General features: G+C 35.7%; 1 protein-coding gene across 1 annotated transcript in view; it reads right to left on the reverse strand.

Annotated features, from left to right (window-relative positions):
• The window catches only part of FSIP2 (fibrous sheath interacting protein 2), a 106656-nt gene that overhangs the window by 70919 nt on the left and 17942 nt on the right, over positions 1-17795 (reverse strand). Inside the window, exons 9-13 of the mRNA XM_035007578.1 lie at positions 15388-15477; positions 5328-5440; positions 4482-4524; positions 3212-3318; positions 1107-1170 (exon numbers count right to left, since the gene is read on the reverse strand). Coding sequence (XP_034863469.1) covers positions 1107-1170; positions 3212-3318; positions 4482-4524; positions 5328-5440; positions 15388-15477 — 417 coding nt within the window. The remainder of the gene's footprint in view (positions 1-1106; positions 1171-3211; positions 3319-4481; positions 4525-5327; positions 5441-15387; positions 15478-17795) is intronic.

The following is a 17795-nucleotide window of genomic DNA, read 5'->3' on the forward strand; positions in this document are numbered from 1 at the left end:
ATTCCAGGCCACAGAGGCCAGAAACCTATTTGAAGCCACCTGGACTGATTAGCCCAACAATCTTTTAGCAAAATGTTTTTCTTTTTTAAGGTCACACTATGACTTGACTGACCTCCCTTTGTGCATCTGTAGACCTTGCCCTCCTTTGCAGAACAAACAGAGTAGTCTTGCACAACCCCTGGGTACCAAGGAACCAGACCTTCTTGCACAACCCCCACCCTGGACACAAAAGAACTAGACCTTCTTGCACAACCCCCACCCTGGGCACAAAAGAACTAGAACTTCTTGCACAACCCCCACCCTGGGCACAAAAGAACTAGAACTTGCACAACTCCCACCCTGGACACAAAAGAACTAGAACTTCTTGCACAACTTCTGAGCTCCGAGATAACTCTAGCTGACATCATTGAGTCTGCAGGTAATAAAAAAAATGTCACAGACTACTGTACTCCCTTAACTTATTAAACCCCTTTAAAAATCTTATGGCCAGGCAGAAACCTCAGACAAGAGACTGCCTCTTTCCAGATTTCAGGCCTCCTGAATAAAGCTCAAATTCCTTTCTAATCAAAACTCATCTCTTGATTGGCCTTTCCAGAGATGGGCAGTGAATTTGGATTAGGTAATATTCTCATTTTATAGTTGGAAAAGCCAAAGAACAGAGAAATTAAATGACTTGGCCAGACATAAATTTTTAGTGTTGGAGTGTGGATTCGATTTAAGTAGTCTTGCCAGAATATATGTTCCTACCTATTATGCCATACTGCCTTCTGATAATCTGATCCATGTGGATAGGACATATGATTACTTGATGCCAAGAAATTTGAAAATTTAGATGAATAAATTTACAAGAAAAGTGTAACTTGTGAAAACAAACTCAAAAAGAAACAGAAAATACATAGTTTCAAATCTAATTTAATCTGTAGTTTTAAATTTTTTCGCACTAAGAGATCCGGGACCAGGTTAAATATTTTCCTGGTGATTTGTACCAAACATTCAAGGAATATTTAGCACTATAGTAGGCATGAAGCAGGAGCTCAATAAATGTTAGTAGAAAAAGTGAATTAAGAGATTGCATAACTTACTCAATAGCTGTTACTGATGTTTACCTGATTCACAGAAGTAGCTTGGTCTCTTGTTTGATCTTTCATTCCAATCAGCATTTAATTCCTTCTACATAATCCAAACAACAAAACAAACATCCTCAAAGGATTTTTCTTCCTCCAGGATTTGAACATCAACTATTACTTATATATTTAAAATACGAAAATTTAAGATTTTGAGAGCTTCTCTTAACTGTCAGTTTTTAAGAAATGCACACATTTTGTGATGTTTATGTTAAATCTATTTACAGAATTTAAAAGTTCACAGTTGTATCATGGGAGGTCCACAAGACCGCCCACACATTTGGTGATTTGCTAAGGCTCATGGGACTCAGAATATAGTTGTACTCACATCTAAGATTTATTACAGTAAAAGGATACACTGAAGGATAAAGAAGGGGAAAAGACACAGGCTGAGTCTGGAAAAATCCATGCATAGTTTTTCTTATGCCCTCTCCTCCTGTGAGAGGACACACTTAAGCATGCTCTCTTCTCTAGCAAGTAAAAAAAAAAAATGCAGTAACATGTACAGTGTTTCTGCCCAGAGAAATCCATTAGAAACTCAGCACTCAAAGTCTTTATTGAAGGCTGGTCATAAGGACGCCCTCTGCCTTAGTGCATATCAAAATTCTAACCTCCTAAAAAGAAGTCAGGTGTTCAGCAAAAATCACATTATTTGCTATTAATATAGTGCACCATCCATTCAGCTCAGGAAAGTTCCCTATCACTTAGGGACTGTTAGAAAAGCTAACTTCCCCAACACTAGCCAAAGGGCAACCTTGACAACAGTCTCAAGCCTGCTATGTTAACCCTTTCCTACACAGTAGTATTCACTGGCATCCTAAAATTAACTGTCTGTGGAATGCACTGAATAGTAAGTAAGCTTATCAACTCAGTGGGACAAAAGAATAGGTATGTTTTTTAACAAAGCTACAATAGGAGAAAAGTTCAAGTAGAGCTGGAGCAGAGAACAGGTTCTCTGAATACAGAGGGATGTGGTACTCTAGACTTGTTCAAGAACTCAGTATGTTCGGTGAGGTAAATCCAGTGAAATAAATAGGCTTTTTTTTTTTTTTTTTTGCCCCCCAGGTCTGAGAGCTGAACATAGACCGCTAGAAATACATTTTCTGACAGTGGTAGGCTATGTACATGTTGGAAGCAGAGTGTAATATTTAGTATAATAAAATGGCCATGCTATTTCTTATAATAAATTAGGAATTTTTGGACATTTTGTACTCATTTGAGATCAAGATAGGTGGCAAATTTAATAATACACACATTAACCAAAAAAAGTCAGTAATAAAACTTAGATACTGTTTTTACAGGAGTTTTTTGTTTGTTTGTTTGTTTTTTAGTAAAGGACATAGCTTTTGCAATCTGTTGGGCAATATTAGGATTTTAAATATTGAAGTTGGTAAGAAATTTTTTTTTGACTCTTAGCATACGTAAAATGGAAAATGACATAGTAGAACACTGAACTGTAAAATGTTTATAAGAAAACTGCACTACACAGTCTGTCAATTATTATGCATTAGAAGAAACAGAAAATTATGCCACTTCCTACCCTAATCAAGTAGAATTCATTTGGAAAGAACTTAATAAATTACCATTTTCAAATCATGTTAACTCTTTAGTACAGTTGAACAGTTAACACTGTGTTACTAATGGAATGGATGATGTGGTTTTGACTCCTATCTATAATAAGTAGGCAACTCACAGAAAAAAAAATCTAATTTATATCAGAAGACATACCCTGAATTTTTGCTGGTAACTTTCCAATAGCAGAAAACTGATGGCTGGTCAAGAGCCAAGAGGACAGATAGCATGACGGTCTCTGAACAGTCCATCAGTACTAGTTAAAGCCCAATAAAAGGCCAAATTAATACTTCCTCTGAAGGCTGCAGGTATGTACTGTGAATTACAGTGTTGTAGCCTATATTTAGAAAGATTATCCTAGGACTATTAAAATTTTATTATGATATGACTAATTTCAGGGAGTGAAGCAGTTTGGTATGGTCACTTCATGAATGAAAATTTTTATACCAATGCTGATCATAAGATTGTATCTCATTTATTTTACTTGCATTTGGAGCAAAAGAAATATTATATACCTCATCTTTTGGAGGATCCAAATAAGACTGTGAAGATCTTGGACAATTTCTTGTGGGTGAAGTTTGAGGTGAAATAACTGAATTTTGAGCTAAGATGTTTACAGCTCCTAGAGAAAAAGAGATAATTTTACATATGAGAAGATCATAGTTCTGGAGGAGGGTGAATGCTAATGAATATATTTGATCCAATGCTCTCTCTGCTGAGCTGCCACAATCACTGAATTACCACAATTAGGGATATATTTGAGTTAAGGAAGTATCTACAAGAATAACATGACCTTTGTAAATGTTCACTGGCTACAAATTTTCAGACAAGTCTGAAATTCTTAACCTCTAATCCTAATTTATTTAATATTATGCCAGCTTAATTCCTATAATTAAACACAGACCATTGCCAGAATTATTTTCATTTCATTCAGGCTGCAATGGAAGACCAACTCACTATGTGGATAGGGGAATAACCAAAGCTGTGTTTTAGGAAGAATGCTTTCACAGTAAAATTTATGGTGGATTAAAAAGAGGAGGAGGAGAATGGAGGAAGATTACTGAAATAGTCAAGGATGAAGGAAACAAGGATAGAAGCTGTGGGAATGAAAAAATAGGAAAGGGCAAAAGAAATTAAGGAGGTAGATTAGACAGAAAGTGGCAACTCTGGGACACAAATACAAAAAAGAAGAGTCAAAGATAACTCACATTTTGTGTCTGGATGAAAACAAGAAAAATCAGGAAGATGATGAGTTTGATATTCTATTGAATTAAAGGTGATCATTGGGCACTGGATGTAGGTGTCCAATATTTTCTGTATATATATGTAGGCTATGCGTGGGAGTATTTTTAGTGACTTCCAGAAATCTAACAAGGCACAGAAAAATTTAGCTAATGTGTAGTCCACTGAAGGGGAGATGGGAAGTAAGATGTATTATCTATGGAAGAACTGAAGGCCGTGGAGTATGGGGATCGTCCTGGAGACAGTTCTCTGTAGTGTACCTTACTGGATCCCAGTTTATCAGTAATGTGCACTATAAACAGCCACCGCAGGGACCCTAACTTTCCACACTTCACAAAATTCAAAAGCCATACTCATCAAGCAATCACTGAAATATATGAGCCAATTATAATATCTATAATCATAAATAATTTTATACCATGCCTTACTTTCCAAAATAACTATGGTTTTTATAATCAAGTAAAACAACTTCAAAACTATATGATAAAACTATAATTATGAAATTAACAAAATAACAAGTTTGACTGTTTTTCACTTTCTTACCTCTATCATCAAAAGCACTTGATTTTCTAGTTACTCCATCTTTCTATATGGTACATTAAGGAGAAAAACATTCATTAGCAACTGTACTTCTAAAAGAAATTTTGCCTCTATCAGTCAACCAAATTTATAAAAACTTTCCCCCATTTATGCCCTAACTTTCAATGAAAATTGTCTCAGGGAAAATATATATTAACAACCTTCTAGAATATCTTCTATAGGGATCTCAAATTTAATTAATTTAAAATTGAGTTCAGTATGTAGCAATGTACAGTTGTTCCTTTTCTAGTATTCTATATTTTGTTTAAAGGCATAGTAATCCATTCAATGGTTGGTTCTAAAAGTTTAGAGTCACTCAATCTGTTTAAGGGAAATAAATATAACCCATACCAATCCAGCTTACAGCTAGGCAAACACATTTCTCAAAATTTTGATCAAAATTTTATTTTGATTTTGAGAACATCATTTCATTGTGATATCATTTTTCTGTGTCTGTCTGTCCCATCAGGCAATGGGTCCTCAAGGGGAGTGATTATATTTTATTCATCTTTTTATCTTATGTTTCCCAATTTCCTCATTTTCCCTTCCTTCTGGTTCAGCACAGGGCTTGGCCAACAATAGATGTTCAATAAATTTTAGATATTATTATTGCAATTGCTAAATGTTTGGGTTAGTTTCTGCTAAATTACATAGTAACTCAATACTCTGAAGGAAAGACATGGCCTCATGAATAGACCCTAATATCCATAGCCAATCAGTATTATGCTAGTGAAGGAGATAGGACATAGAAGTCAAAAATTAACGAGATAAAAAAATCACCATTCAAAAATTTGAGACCGAATTTTATACCTTTTGTTCAGTACCATTAACTTGCACTTCTGACTGGCCAACTGAAGTTGTTGGTTTTTTGACAACAGTCTTTGAACTACTTAAAGATTGATAAATAACATTTGCTGCAGGTCCTAAAAGTAAAGGAGAGAGAAACACCATAGTTGTTGTTGTTGTTGTTTTTAACAACCTATTGAAGGGTAATTGAAATACAACAAACTATACTTATTTAAATTGAATGTTTTTTTTTCAATTTTAAAATATGTCTACAACTCTGAAGCTATCACTGCAATCAAAATAACTTTTCCAATACCATTAAATTTTTTTCATCCCCTGAGAAGTGTTTTATTATATGGATACATCACAGTTTTTTATCTACTTACCTACTGTTTGGGTTGTTTCCATTTTGGCCTCTCACAAATAAACCTTTATGAGCTTTCATGTACAAGTCACTGTGTGGACATGAGTTTTCATTTCTAATGGGTAAATACCCTAGTAGTGGAATGACTGGATCATATGGTAAGTATAGGTTTAACTTTTAAAAAACACCACACTAAAAATAAATAAATAAATAAATAAATAAATAAATAAATAAAAAACACTACACTGTTTTCCAAAATGGCTATATCTTTTGCATACCATTCAGCAGTGCATCAGAGTTTCAATTCTTTCACATCCTTGTCCACATTTAGTAAGCAGAAGAAAGAAAATAGTAAAGATCAAAGTGAAAATCAAGGAAATAGAAGAAAGAAAGAAAATAATGAGCCTAATAGCTGATTCTTTGAAAACTTCAATAAAAGTGATAAGCCAGATTGACCAGGAAAAAGAGAAGACACAAATTTTCAGCATCAGGAAAATTAGAGATAATAGCATGACGAAAGTCTATAGATAATACTAAAAATAATAACAAAGGAATATTATGAAAAATGTATGGCAGTTAAGTTTAAAAACTTATATACAAATGACAAATTCCTTGAAAAACACAAACTAATATCATTCATGAATAGTTGATATGAAAAACTACATATCTATTAAAGAAATTGAATATGTTAAAAACACATCCGGAAAGAAAGCTCCAGGCTCAAATGACTTCATTTCTGAATTATATCTGTTATCTAAGGAAGAAATCACACAAATTCCATACAAAGTCTTCCAGAAAATTGAAGAGGAATGAACTTCTCTCTCAACTCATACTTTGAGATCAAGATCACCTTGATACCAAAATCATTAAAAGACATTACAAGAAAAGGAAATCTCCGTCAACATCCCCCCACTAACAAAGATACAAAAATTATAAATAAAATAAATTGAATCCAAAAATATAAGATAAAGATAATGCATAATGAATGAGTAAGATTAATCCCTAGAATGCAGGACTGGTTTAACATTTAACATTAAAAATAAGTCAAAGTGATTCACAACATTAAAAGAAAAAAGAAAATTTAGATGATTATCTGAAAGATGCAGAGGAAAATATGATAAAGTTCAATACCATTCATGATAAAACCTCTTTGTGAACTAAGAATATGAGGATGTGTCCTTCCTCTGATAAAAGCTCTCTTCAAATCTCTAGAGCTGATACTCTAATTTATATTGATCACTTTCCCTTAAGTTTTTAGAACAAGATTAAGATGTACACAAGCACCATTTTATTCAACAGTATCCTAGAGGTGCTAGCCAGCAAGAAAAAGGAAATGAAAAGTGAGTCCAAGTAAATCCCAGCAGACTATGTTGTAGAAACTAGAAAGCTCATTCTAAAATTTATATGGAGATATAAAGGCCCTATAATAAGCAAGTCAGCCTAGAAGAACCACGAATGTTAGAGAACTCAAACTGCCAAATTTCAAGACTTATTATAAAGCTACAGTAATTAAGAGAACATTGTATTCACATAAGAACAAATAGATAAATAAAACAGGAGACTTTCCACAAATAGGTCTGTCTGTATACCTATCATCTATATATGTTCACTTTATCTTTGCAAAAATTCCACTAAAACTCAATGATGTTGAAGCAATTGAATGTGTACAAGATAAGCTTGAATAAGCCTGTCTTCCCAGATAACAAGGAAGCTATCAAAAATCATTAGGGTTATGTCACAAAGGACTCAAGAATTATCCTAAAAGGAGATCCCACTGGGCAAAGCTATCAAAATTTCAGCATTAATAAACATAGTAACAGAATTGTATTGAAGCACATTGAATTTATTTAAATCTATAAATTCATAATGACACAAAACAAAACTAGTTGCTTACTGTTGGAGGATGCTACTGAAACAATTTACTATTTTGAAAACTGATAAATAATGGGAAAATATTAAGCATCAGTCTGCTTTTCTGAAGTATCCTGTACCACACTGTAACCAAATAGTAGTTAAGAGGAAGTTTATTTTATACAAGTATTACAGTTAATCTATGAAGAAGGAATGATAGAATTAAAATATCCCAACTTTGCAACCTGTAATTAATTCATGGATCTAGGCCTTGAACATAAATGGCTGCTAACAGTACAAAGAGAAAGAAAAGGAGATATTATATTCCACCTGATGGAAAGACTAACCACCATCTATGAATCAGTTTTGTTAGAGAAACTGAACCTGCAAAATGACAGCATAAGAAGACCCTGACCTCACCTTCTGCCTTGGACACACTAAATCTCCAGCTACATCTAGAACAATTCTCTCTGAAAAAGAGAGATAAAAAGGCCACATCTGGTTGAGAGGAGAGGCAGAGCCATGGTCTAACTGAAAACCCCACCCCCAGTGCAGCAACCCACAGGTTAGAGGGATTTCACAAATATGGAGCACATCCCTGAGTTTGAGCCCCCTAACCCTTGGGACTTGCACTGGAAAGATGAGCCCCCAAGCATTTGACTTTAAAAATCAACATGGCTTATGTCTAGGAGATTCAAAGGGCATTGGGAAACTGAAACTCTGTTCCTAAAGGGCTTGTGCTCAGACTACTTATCCTGAGACCTAGCACAAAAGCAGCAGGCTGAAAAGCACTTAGGCCATACATAAAGGAGATCCACTGGCTATTCTTAAAGCATTTGCTGGATGGGCAGAGGTTTGTTCCAACTCTCTCCAGGGAAGGAGGTGCTGGTTGGTGCTATTTTTACACTCTCCTACCTTGCTAAGTGCTGGCGATGCCAGATGCCATTTTTTACTCTCTTTACCCTGTTAGCACTGCTCCTGTGGCTCTGCCCCACTAAAGCCAGTGGGTGGGCTTGCCTGCCCCAACACTCCCCTGTGGCCCTGCCAAAGCCAGCAAGTACACATAGTTCACAAGAAATACCCTTTGAATGCCTATCTCTGGTGGCCAAGGGCCCCTGTGTTTTGGGGCCCCAGGGGACTGAAGCAATCAGAGAGACAGTTCTTGGCAGGATGCTGCACAGACAACAGGTGAAACACACCCCCAGTCTTCTTTGACCACTCCCTTAAGACTGGGAGAGAGAGATGTTTTGCTTTATACATTAGAAGCAAAGAATCAAGCGAAATTAGGAAATGGAGGAATGTGTTCCAAATTAAAGAACAAGAAGAGCCCCCAAAGAAAACTTTAAAAACAAAGATAAGTAATTTGCCTGATAAAGAGTTCAAAGTAATAGTAATAAAGATGCTCATGGATCTTGAGAAAAGAATGGATGAACACAGAGAGATCAACAAAGAGAGAGAAAATACAAGAAAGTGCCAAACATTAAGTCATAGGGCTGAAGAATACAATAACTGAAATGAAAAAGACACTATAGGGGTTCAACCGCAGACTGGATGAAACAGAAGGAAGGGCTAGTGATCTGGAATACAGGTCAGTGGAACTCACCCAAACAGAGCAGCAAAAAGAAAAAAAAAAAAAAGGTCAAAAAAATAGATTAAAGGACCTATAGGTACCTACCGGGATGCCAATTAGGCAAAAAAAGAAAAACAACAGGAATCCAAATTGGAATGGAAGAAGTAAAACTGTCACTATTTGTGAATGACACGATTTTATATATTGAAAAGGTATTATGCTAAGTGAAACAAATCAGAGAAAGACAAATACCATGTAATTTCACTTATATGTGGAATCTAAAAAATAAAACAGATAAACGAAACCAAACTCACAAATGCAAAGAACAGATTGGTGGTTGACAGACGGGGCAGGGTTGGGGGTGAGGAATGGGAGAAGTGGGTCAGGATGTACAAATGTCCAGTCACAAAATGAGTAAGTCATGGGAATGTAATATACAGCACAGTGACTATAGTCAACAATATTGTATTGCATATTATGTAACTTTATACTGTGACAGGGGGAAACTAGACTTACTGTGGGATCATTTTGCAGTGTATACAAATATCAAATCATTATGTTGTATACCTGAAACTAAGATAATGTTATATGTCAATTATACCTCAATAAAAAAAAAAAAAACCCTGAAAGTGTATAGATCTAACTAATACTTTACAGGAAATACAGAAGAAATAATATACATTATTTACATACAGATACAATCAGCAAAAGTCTGGTCTGTGAGGAACTCAACAGGACAAGCAACTCAGTTTCTTCAACAAATAAACCATTAATAAAAGGAGGCAGGGAGGGAGGGAGAAGGGTATGTGGAAGAAGAACCTATTAGATTAAGATTCGGGAGACATAACAAATTATTGTAATGCATGTCAATGTAGATTCAAACTAACATCAAAGTATTTTTGTGACATTTATGAGATCATTGGAAAGTTGAATAGGGATTTATTTTATTACATTAAAGGATTATTTGTGCCATGTGATAATGGTATTGTTGCTATGCATTTAAAAAATCCTTATCTTGGGGCGCCTGGGTGGCTCAGTCCGTTAAGCGGCTGCTTTCGGCTCAGGTCATGATCCTGGGGTCTTGGGATCGAGCCCCACATCTGGCTCCCTGCTCAGCGGAGAGCCTGTTTCTCCCTCTCCATCTGCCTGTCACTCTGTCTACTTGTGCTCTCTCTCTGTCAAATAAATAAATAAAATCTTTAAAAAAAATAAATAAATAAAAATAAAAAAATAAAAAATCCTTATCTTTTAGATACCTATTTTCATATTAATGGGATGTGCTTTGGAACAACAAGGCAGCAGAGAGAGGTTGAGGGCATAGACAAAACAAAATTATTCGTGAGTTGTTGTTGAAGTTGAATGATAAGCACATTAAGGGTACTGCTGGTTTTTACTTATTTTTGAAGTGTTTAATAAGAAAAGCTAAAAAAAGCCATTAACAAAACTGGAAATATTTGCTGTAAATAAACAAAAAATTAACATCAGTCATATTGAATTCATAACTTCTGTCATCAAAAGCTAAAAGGAAAGAATAGAAGAAAATTATAAATTAGAAGAAGTTATTTATACTATATATATGTATATAATAGACAAATGTCTAGGATGGCTTTAAATATCTTTCAAATCCACAGGAAAAAGAAAACCCAGTAGGAAAATGGAGAAGAGATTTGAAAAGATAACTTCTCAGAAGAGGAAACATGACCCAGAAATCCCATATCTAGGCATATAACCCCGAGAGAATCTCCTTTCTGTGAGTACCATGAGATTTTTTATATATATATGAATGTTCATATATATATGAATGTTAAGGGCAATATTGTTCAAATAACAAATACTTCCCTCAACAGAAAAACAAATGTATAAATTGTGGTATATCCACACAATGGGATAAGATCAGTTGTGAAATAAAATAAAATGTCAGGCAGCACAGAGATAAAACTTCTGAAATATAATGCTGGGTGTAAAAAGCAAGTCACATAAGACTGGATACAACAGCATATAAGTTACATTAAAATATTTTAATGGTATTTATGTTTATATGTGTATATATAGTTTAAGGGTATACACTCATGTAGTAAATATATTTTAAAATAATGGTTATGACAATCACCAGATTTGGACAGTATTTCTTTCTGTGGGAGAAGGAAATCTGCTTTAAAGAAATTTGGCAAAAGATATAAACTTACAGCTTAAGGAAATTCAGTGAACCTTAAAACAGAAAAAAAAAAAAAAAGAAAGAAAGAAATCCACACTAAGACATATCAAAATCAAGCTGCTAAAAACTATTTCCCACCCCCAAAAATCTTAACCAGAGAAAAATGTCACCTTACTTATAGAGGATCAACAATTCAAATATGGCTCATATCTCATCCGAACCATGGAAACAATGAAATGGAACAACAGTTTTCAAGTTCAGGAAAAAAAAATGTCAACTTACAATTCTATATCAAATGAAAACACTATCATTCAGGAATGAAGGTAAAGTAAAGACATTCTTAGATGAAGGGAAATTAATATGATTCAGTGCCAGAAAATCTGTTCTAAAAGAGATTCTAAGGGAGGTTCTATAGACTAAAAAAATGATATTGGAACGAAACCTGGGATATCAGAAATTAAAAGGCATTCAAAATGGTAACTATCTGAGTGAATATAATAGGCTAGTCTTCTATTTAGTTATTTAAAATAAAACTTACTACATTCTCTGAGTGGATGTTTGATGTATGTAGATGTAATACATAGGACAACTATAACAAAGGGAAGAGGGATAAGGAGTAATATATAGTGGCAAAATTTTCACATTCCACTTAAAGGGTGAAATATTTATTTATAGTTGATTGTGAAAAGCTTAGTACATTGTTATCTGGAACAACCCTAAAAAAAAAATCTGTACAAATTTGTGCCATGTGATAATGGTATTGTTGCTATACATTTAAAAAATCCTTATCTTGGGGCGCCTGGGTGGCTCAGTCCGTTAAGCGGCTGCTTTCGGCACAAATTTGTACAGATTTTTTTTTAGGGTTGTTCCAGATAACAATGTACAAAGAGACATAGTAAAACAACAGTCATGGACAGGGGTGCTTGCTCAGTCAGTTGAGTGTCCTACTTTTGATTTTGGCTCAGGTCGTGATCTCAGGGTGGTGAGATCAAGCTCCACATCTGTCTTGGCACTCAGCAGGGAGTCTGCTTGGGGATTCTCTCCCTCCCTCTCCCTCTGCCCCTCCCCTGACTTGTGCACTCTCTCTCTAAAATAAATAAATTAATTAAAAAAAAAGTTATGGACAACTGGAAAACAAATTTTAAAAATGTCCTGTATAATAGTATGAAAGAAATGAAGTACTTATGTATAAATATAACACAACATATACAAGATCTCTATGCTGAAAACTATAAAAACATGAAAGAAATCAAGTACAACTAAAGAAACAGAAAGAGTTACTATGTTTATGGATTGGAAGACCAAGACCTGTAAAGATTTATTTTCTCCTCAAAATGATCTATAGATTGATTTAATGTACTTCATTCAAAAATCCCAGGATAATTTTTGTAGACAAGCTGATCATACAATTTATATGCAAAAGGCAAATTAATTAAAATAGTCCTTAAATTTTGAGGGAAAAATAGTTAGTAGAATTACACTACCTGAATTTAAGACAGTAAAAAGGTACAATAATTAAGATAGTGCAGTATTGGCAAAGGGATAGACACATAAATTGATTAATGGAACAGAAAATGAAAAGGTAAATCACAGACTGAGAGAAAATATTTGCAAATCACATATCTGAAAAAGACTTGTATACATAATATATAAATAACTCCTTAAACTCAACAGTGAGAAAACCAACCAATTAAAAATGAGCAAAAACTTCAACAGAGACTTTACCAAGCAGGGTTTACAAAAGGCAAACACATATGAAAAGATAGTCATCATCATTAGCCATTAAGGAAATGCAAATAAAATCACGATGAGATACCACTACATCTATTAGAATGACTAAAATAAAAAATTGCTGGAATGCGTGGATGGCTCAGTTAGTTAAACATCTGCCTTTGGCTCAGGTCATGATCCTGTGGTTCTGGGATTGAGTCCTGTATCAGGCTCCTTGCTCAGCAGGGAGCCTGCTTCTCCCTCTGCCCACCACTCCCCCTGCTTGTGCTTGTTCTCTCTGCCAAATAAATAAATAAAACCTTTTTTAAAAATTGCTGAAAATACTAATGGTAGCAGGACTGCATAGCAAATGGATCTCTCATGCATTACTGATGAGAATGCAAAATATTATAGGCATTCTGGAAAGAAGTTGGACAGCTCTTTATAAACTTGAACATATATTTACCATATGACTCAACAATCCCTTATTTATACAAAAAGCTGACTAAAAATACTTCTGATTTTTCTATTCATAATCACCAAAACCTGGAAATAACCCAAATTTCCTTCAATTGATGAATGTACACATAAATTCTAGTGCATACATACAATGGAATACTACTCAGAGATTCAAAAGGAATAAACTATCAATGCATGCAATAACTTGAATAAATTTCGAACACTGAATGAAAGAAGACATTATCAAAATGTCAAATACTATAAGATTCTATTTCTAAGACATGCTTCAAAGGGAAAAGAACTATAGTGATGAAGAACAATCAGTGGTTACCTAGCGTTATTAGTGGGAGGGAGGAATGTATGACAGCAAAAGGAAAGTTTTGGGATGTTGTGATTGTAATGACTGAATCTTACATGATTGTGGTAGAGATCACACAAATCCATACATGTGTTTGGATGCAATTATACAAAAAATAAATCCATTTTGCCTTAGATAATTTGAAAAAAACAAAGTGAACACCTCAGGATCTTTTTGGGAGAAATAAGAAAACAGACACAAGATCAGAAGCAAGAAATACAGGGAATTCAGGGCTCAGAACTCATATTGGAGAGTTGCCAGCTACAAAATGTGGTGCAAATTACCCATAGGACTATAAAAGCTGTGATACTGTACAGAGTTCATACTCAGGGTTCAATGATGAAAAGTAAGAAGGTTTGATTGCAATGACTAGGAGAGAGAGGCACTTCTAATAATATACAATGACTTGTGATGTCACTGATGTATAGTTCTAAGATTCACAAAAAAATGATTCACAAGGCACTCTTAGAGTGAAGACCTCTCACCCCAAGACAGGTGTCAGTAGAGTTTCAGAATTCATCTTTTAATGGAATGTTTCCCAACTATGCTTAATTAAATTTACAGGTTTGATCCCTGAACAATTGTCACAGACTGGTAGCCTGGTAAGAATGAAAACAGTATTTTCCATCTACCATACTCTCCTAATAGCACTAGAATTTTTGTCATCAGTAAGACCAGTCTGTGTTGCATTAAACACTAGAGTTTTAGAAGATCACTCTGTGTGAGATAACTGCTTTGGAAACTGAGAATTTAGTTTCATTGTCTATATTTAGTGGGGCGGGGGGGGTGGTGTTGTCATAATTTTGTATGTTGTAGTAACTCTGGTGTCTTTAAAAAATGTCTTTGAACTTTAAACATAGGACTCATGAAGCTTAGTGTTGAATTAATTCTACCTCAGTGGTCCTGAGAGTGGAAGACAGCTTCCACTAAAGCATGCTTGTCACTCCCCAGGTTTCTAAGTCTTGATGAGATTAATCAAATTACCTCATCAGGGAGGAAAGATTTTGGACTTTTTTTTTTCTTTAGATTTGAACTGATAAGGCCAAAGGAATTTTAACTTTTATACTTTAATTTTTCCCTGGAAACTTGATAGTGGGAGGAGATTCATATTGTTTAATTTTTAACAGTCTCATACTTTTGATAGCGTATTATTTGGGGGAGTTTTATGCTGTAATTTGGGTTCCTGGTTTAATCCAACGAGCCTAATAGACAATATCAAGTAACACAGCATGAGATAAATAATAAATAGGGTTCACAGTGGCTTTGGAGTTAATTTCTGACCCACCTCAGAGTTTTCTAAAATAATTTTGAGCATTATTAAAACTATTTTGCAATTTGTTGGGTTTCATATACTGTTTCTTTAACAGGAATAGACTCTTCATTTGATTTTTCTAAAGTGATGACATAATGTTAAGTTTAGAACACAAAATCAGTAACTAGAGATCAAATTCTGAAAGCAAGAGAGATTGTGTCATTATTGGTAAGCATCACTCTAAATCAGTCATTTGACAACTGAAAACAGAAGATTTAAGGCATTAAAAGCATTTAAGCAAAAGATGCTATCTCAGTCTTTCCCCAAATTACTACTTAGTATTTCTTATTAAAATATTCAATTACCATATGCTCCTTTACTTGCTGTCTGGTCACCAACAGTGTAAATTAAGTTTTGATTATCGTAAGTCTTCTTTTTCTTCTTTGGATAATAAGCTTAAAGAAATGTAATAAAACATTTTTAATATAAAAATATTAAAAAATATTAAAAAAATATTTTTAATAATAGTGATGAAAGAATTACCCAAGATAGACTATTTCTTCATGCCCAAGAAGAAGTGAGCCTTATGCTAATTTGTATGTGGTACTGTGGGGAGGCATTGGAAAAAATGGAGAGATGTGAAATGGGAAGACAATTACTCTTGAAATATTATCCTTCAAGTTAAAAGATATACTTGGAGGGACAGAATTTTCTTCTGGTAGAGAGGAAAGCTACACAGAGAGCAACTGTAACATGTCATTTCCTATTTGTGGGGGTGCATACCAACATAGCTACTGGCTTGAAACCCACTAGCCCACAGTGACTATTGGAGTTCTTGGATGTGCCTCCCAGCCTGGCATAAGCAACTGTATACATACTCCTCCTTTGTGATAGAGGTAATTGTATTTCCTGTTTCTAATCATTTAAGGAGAGCAAAGGCTCCTCACATCAAGTGTACTCAATTACACTTTCATTAGAGATGTTTTCATTAGAGATATAAAATGTGAGAGTGATCTATCTCCCCACTGGACCAAATTCACCCTTCCTCTCTCATTCTCTCTGTCTCTCTGAAAAAATGTCTACTTAGTGGAAGATGATAATGTTACTTGGAAGTACAATTCAATTTCATTTGTAAAATAGATATTCTTCTGTCACCTTGATAATATAAATTCATTTACATCCTCTTCAAAAGAGGGGTTCTGGGGCACCTGGGTGGCTCAGTTGGTTAAGCAGCTGCCTTTGGCTCAGGTCATGATCCCAGGGTCCTGGGATCAAGCCCCACATTGGGCTCCCTGATCAGTGGAGAGCCTGCTTCTCCCTCTGCCTGCTGCTCTGCCTACTTGTGCTCTCTCTCTCTCTGTCAAATAAATAAATAAAATCTTGAAAAAAAAAAGAGGGGTTCTGAGGGAAAAAAAGATGGCAGAGGAGTAGGGGACCCTACTCCAACCAGTCCCCTGAAGTGAGCTGGCTTTATCTACCAGACCATTCTGAACACCCATGAAATCAGCCTGAGATGTAAGAAGATAGATCTGGATCTCTACAAACAGAATATCGCTGGCAGTTGATTTTGACGTATGATGCAGGGAGCCATGATTAGGTGGGCAGACATTGGAAGATAAATGGAAGGGGGAGGGAGCCTCGGGGATTCTGCACCACTGGAGCATGAAAGCCTCCCACGCTGGGGACCGGGCACCGACTTACAGACTGGTAGCAGCAGGGAAGGGACTTTAGGGCAGCACCCCCCAGACTGAAACCTGGAGCTGCAGGAGTGCATATGCGAACTGGGGGTGGCTGGCAGTTTTAGAAGCACAGAGGACAGAGACCTGCCTGGACCTGGAAGCAAGGACTGGGAGCACTGCTGAGGGGTGCACAACCCAGGATGCTGTGGTTTTAGCAGCACAGACAGAAACGGAGACAGTGTGGCCTGGAAAGCTCACTGAAGAACAGACTGTGATCTCTCTGCTTGAGGCAGAGGGTTGGAAATGATCTCTTCTGCTCTGACTCTCAGAAGAGACATGGAAAGCCAGCAGGGAAAGCCGCTAGAGAACAAAAGCCCCCCCCAAAACTGGTTTTCACTAAGACCATCCCCCCACACAGGGGGGCAGGGCAACTCTGCCCAAACAGGGTTGCCTGAGTTAACAGCACGGCAGGCCCCTCCCCCAGAAGACAGGCTGGGAAAACAAGAGGCCGACAACCCTAAGGTCCCTATAAAACAGGTGCATCTTGCTTGGCTTGTGATCAATAATTTGGATTCTGTACATTCCCTCAACCACCCCTCAACAGAATGACTAAGAGGAAGAACCCCCCAAATAGGAAGGACTCAGAGACTGTGACTTCTGCTGCAGATTTACAAATGGATATAGATATAAGCAAGATGTCAGAAATAGACTTCAGGGTAACAGTTATGAAGACGATAGCTAGAATGGAGAAATTGATTAATGGCAACATAGAGTCTCTAAGGGCAGAAATGAGAGCTGACCTGGCAGAACTTAAAAATGCTATCAGTGAGATCCAATCTAATCTAGATACTCTAATAGCTAGGGTAAACAAGGCAGAAGACCGAATTACTGATCTAGAAGACAAAATGATAGAAAAGAATAAGCATGAGGAGGCCTGGAAGAAACAGCTTAAAATCCATGAAAACAGAATGAGAGAAATAAAGTGACACCATGAAACGTTCCAATGTCAGAATTACTGGCATCCCTGAAGGGGTGGAGAGAGAGGGAGGACTAGAAGATATATTTGAGCAAATCGTAGCTGAGAACTTCCCTAA

The sequence above is a fragment of the Mirounga leonina genome, unplaced genomic scaffold, assembly GCF_011800145.1.
Source record: "Mirounga leonina isolate KUSES-001 unplaced genomic scaffold, KU_Mleo_1.0 Mir_151, whole genome shotgun sequence".
NCBI classification, from domain to species: domain Eukaryota; kingdom Metazoa; phylum Chordata; class Mammalia; order Carnivora; family Phocidae; genus Mirounga; species Mirounga leonina.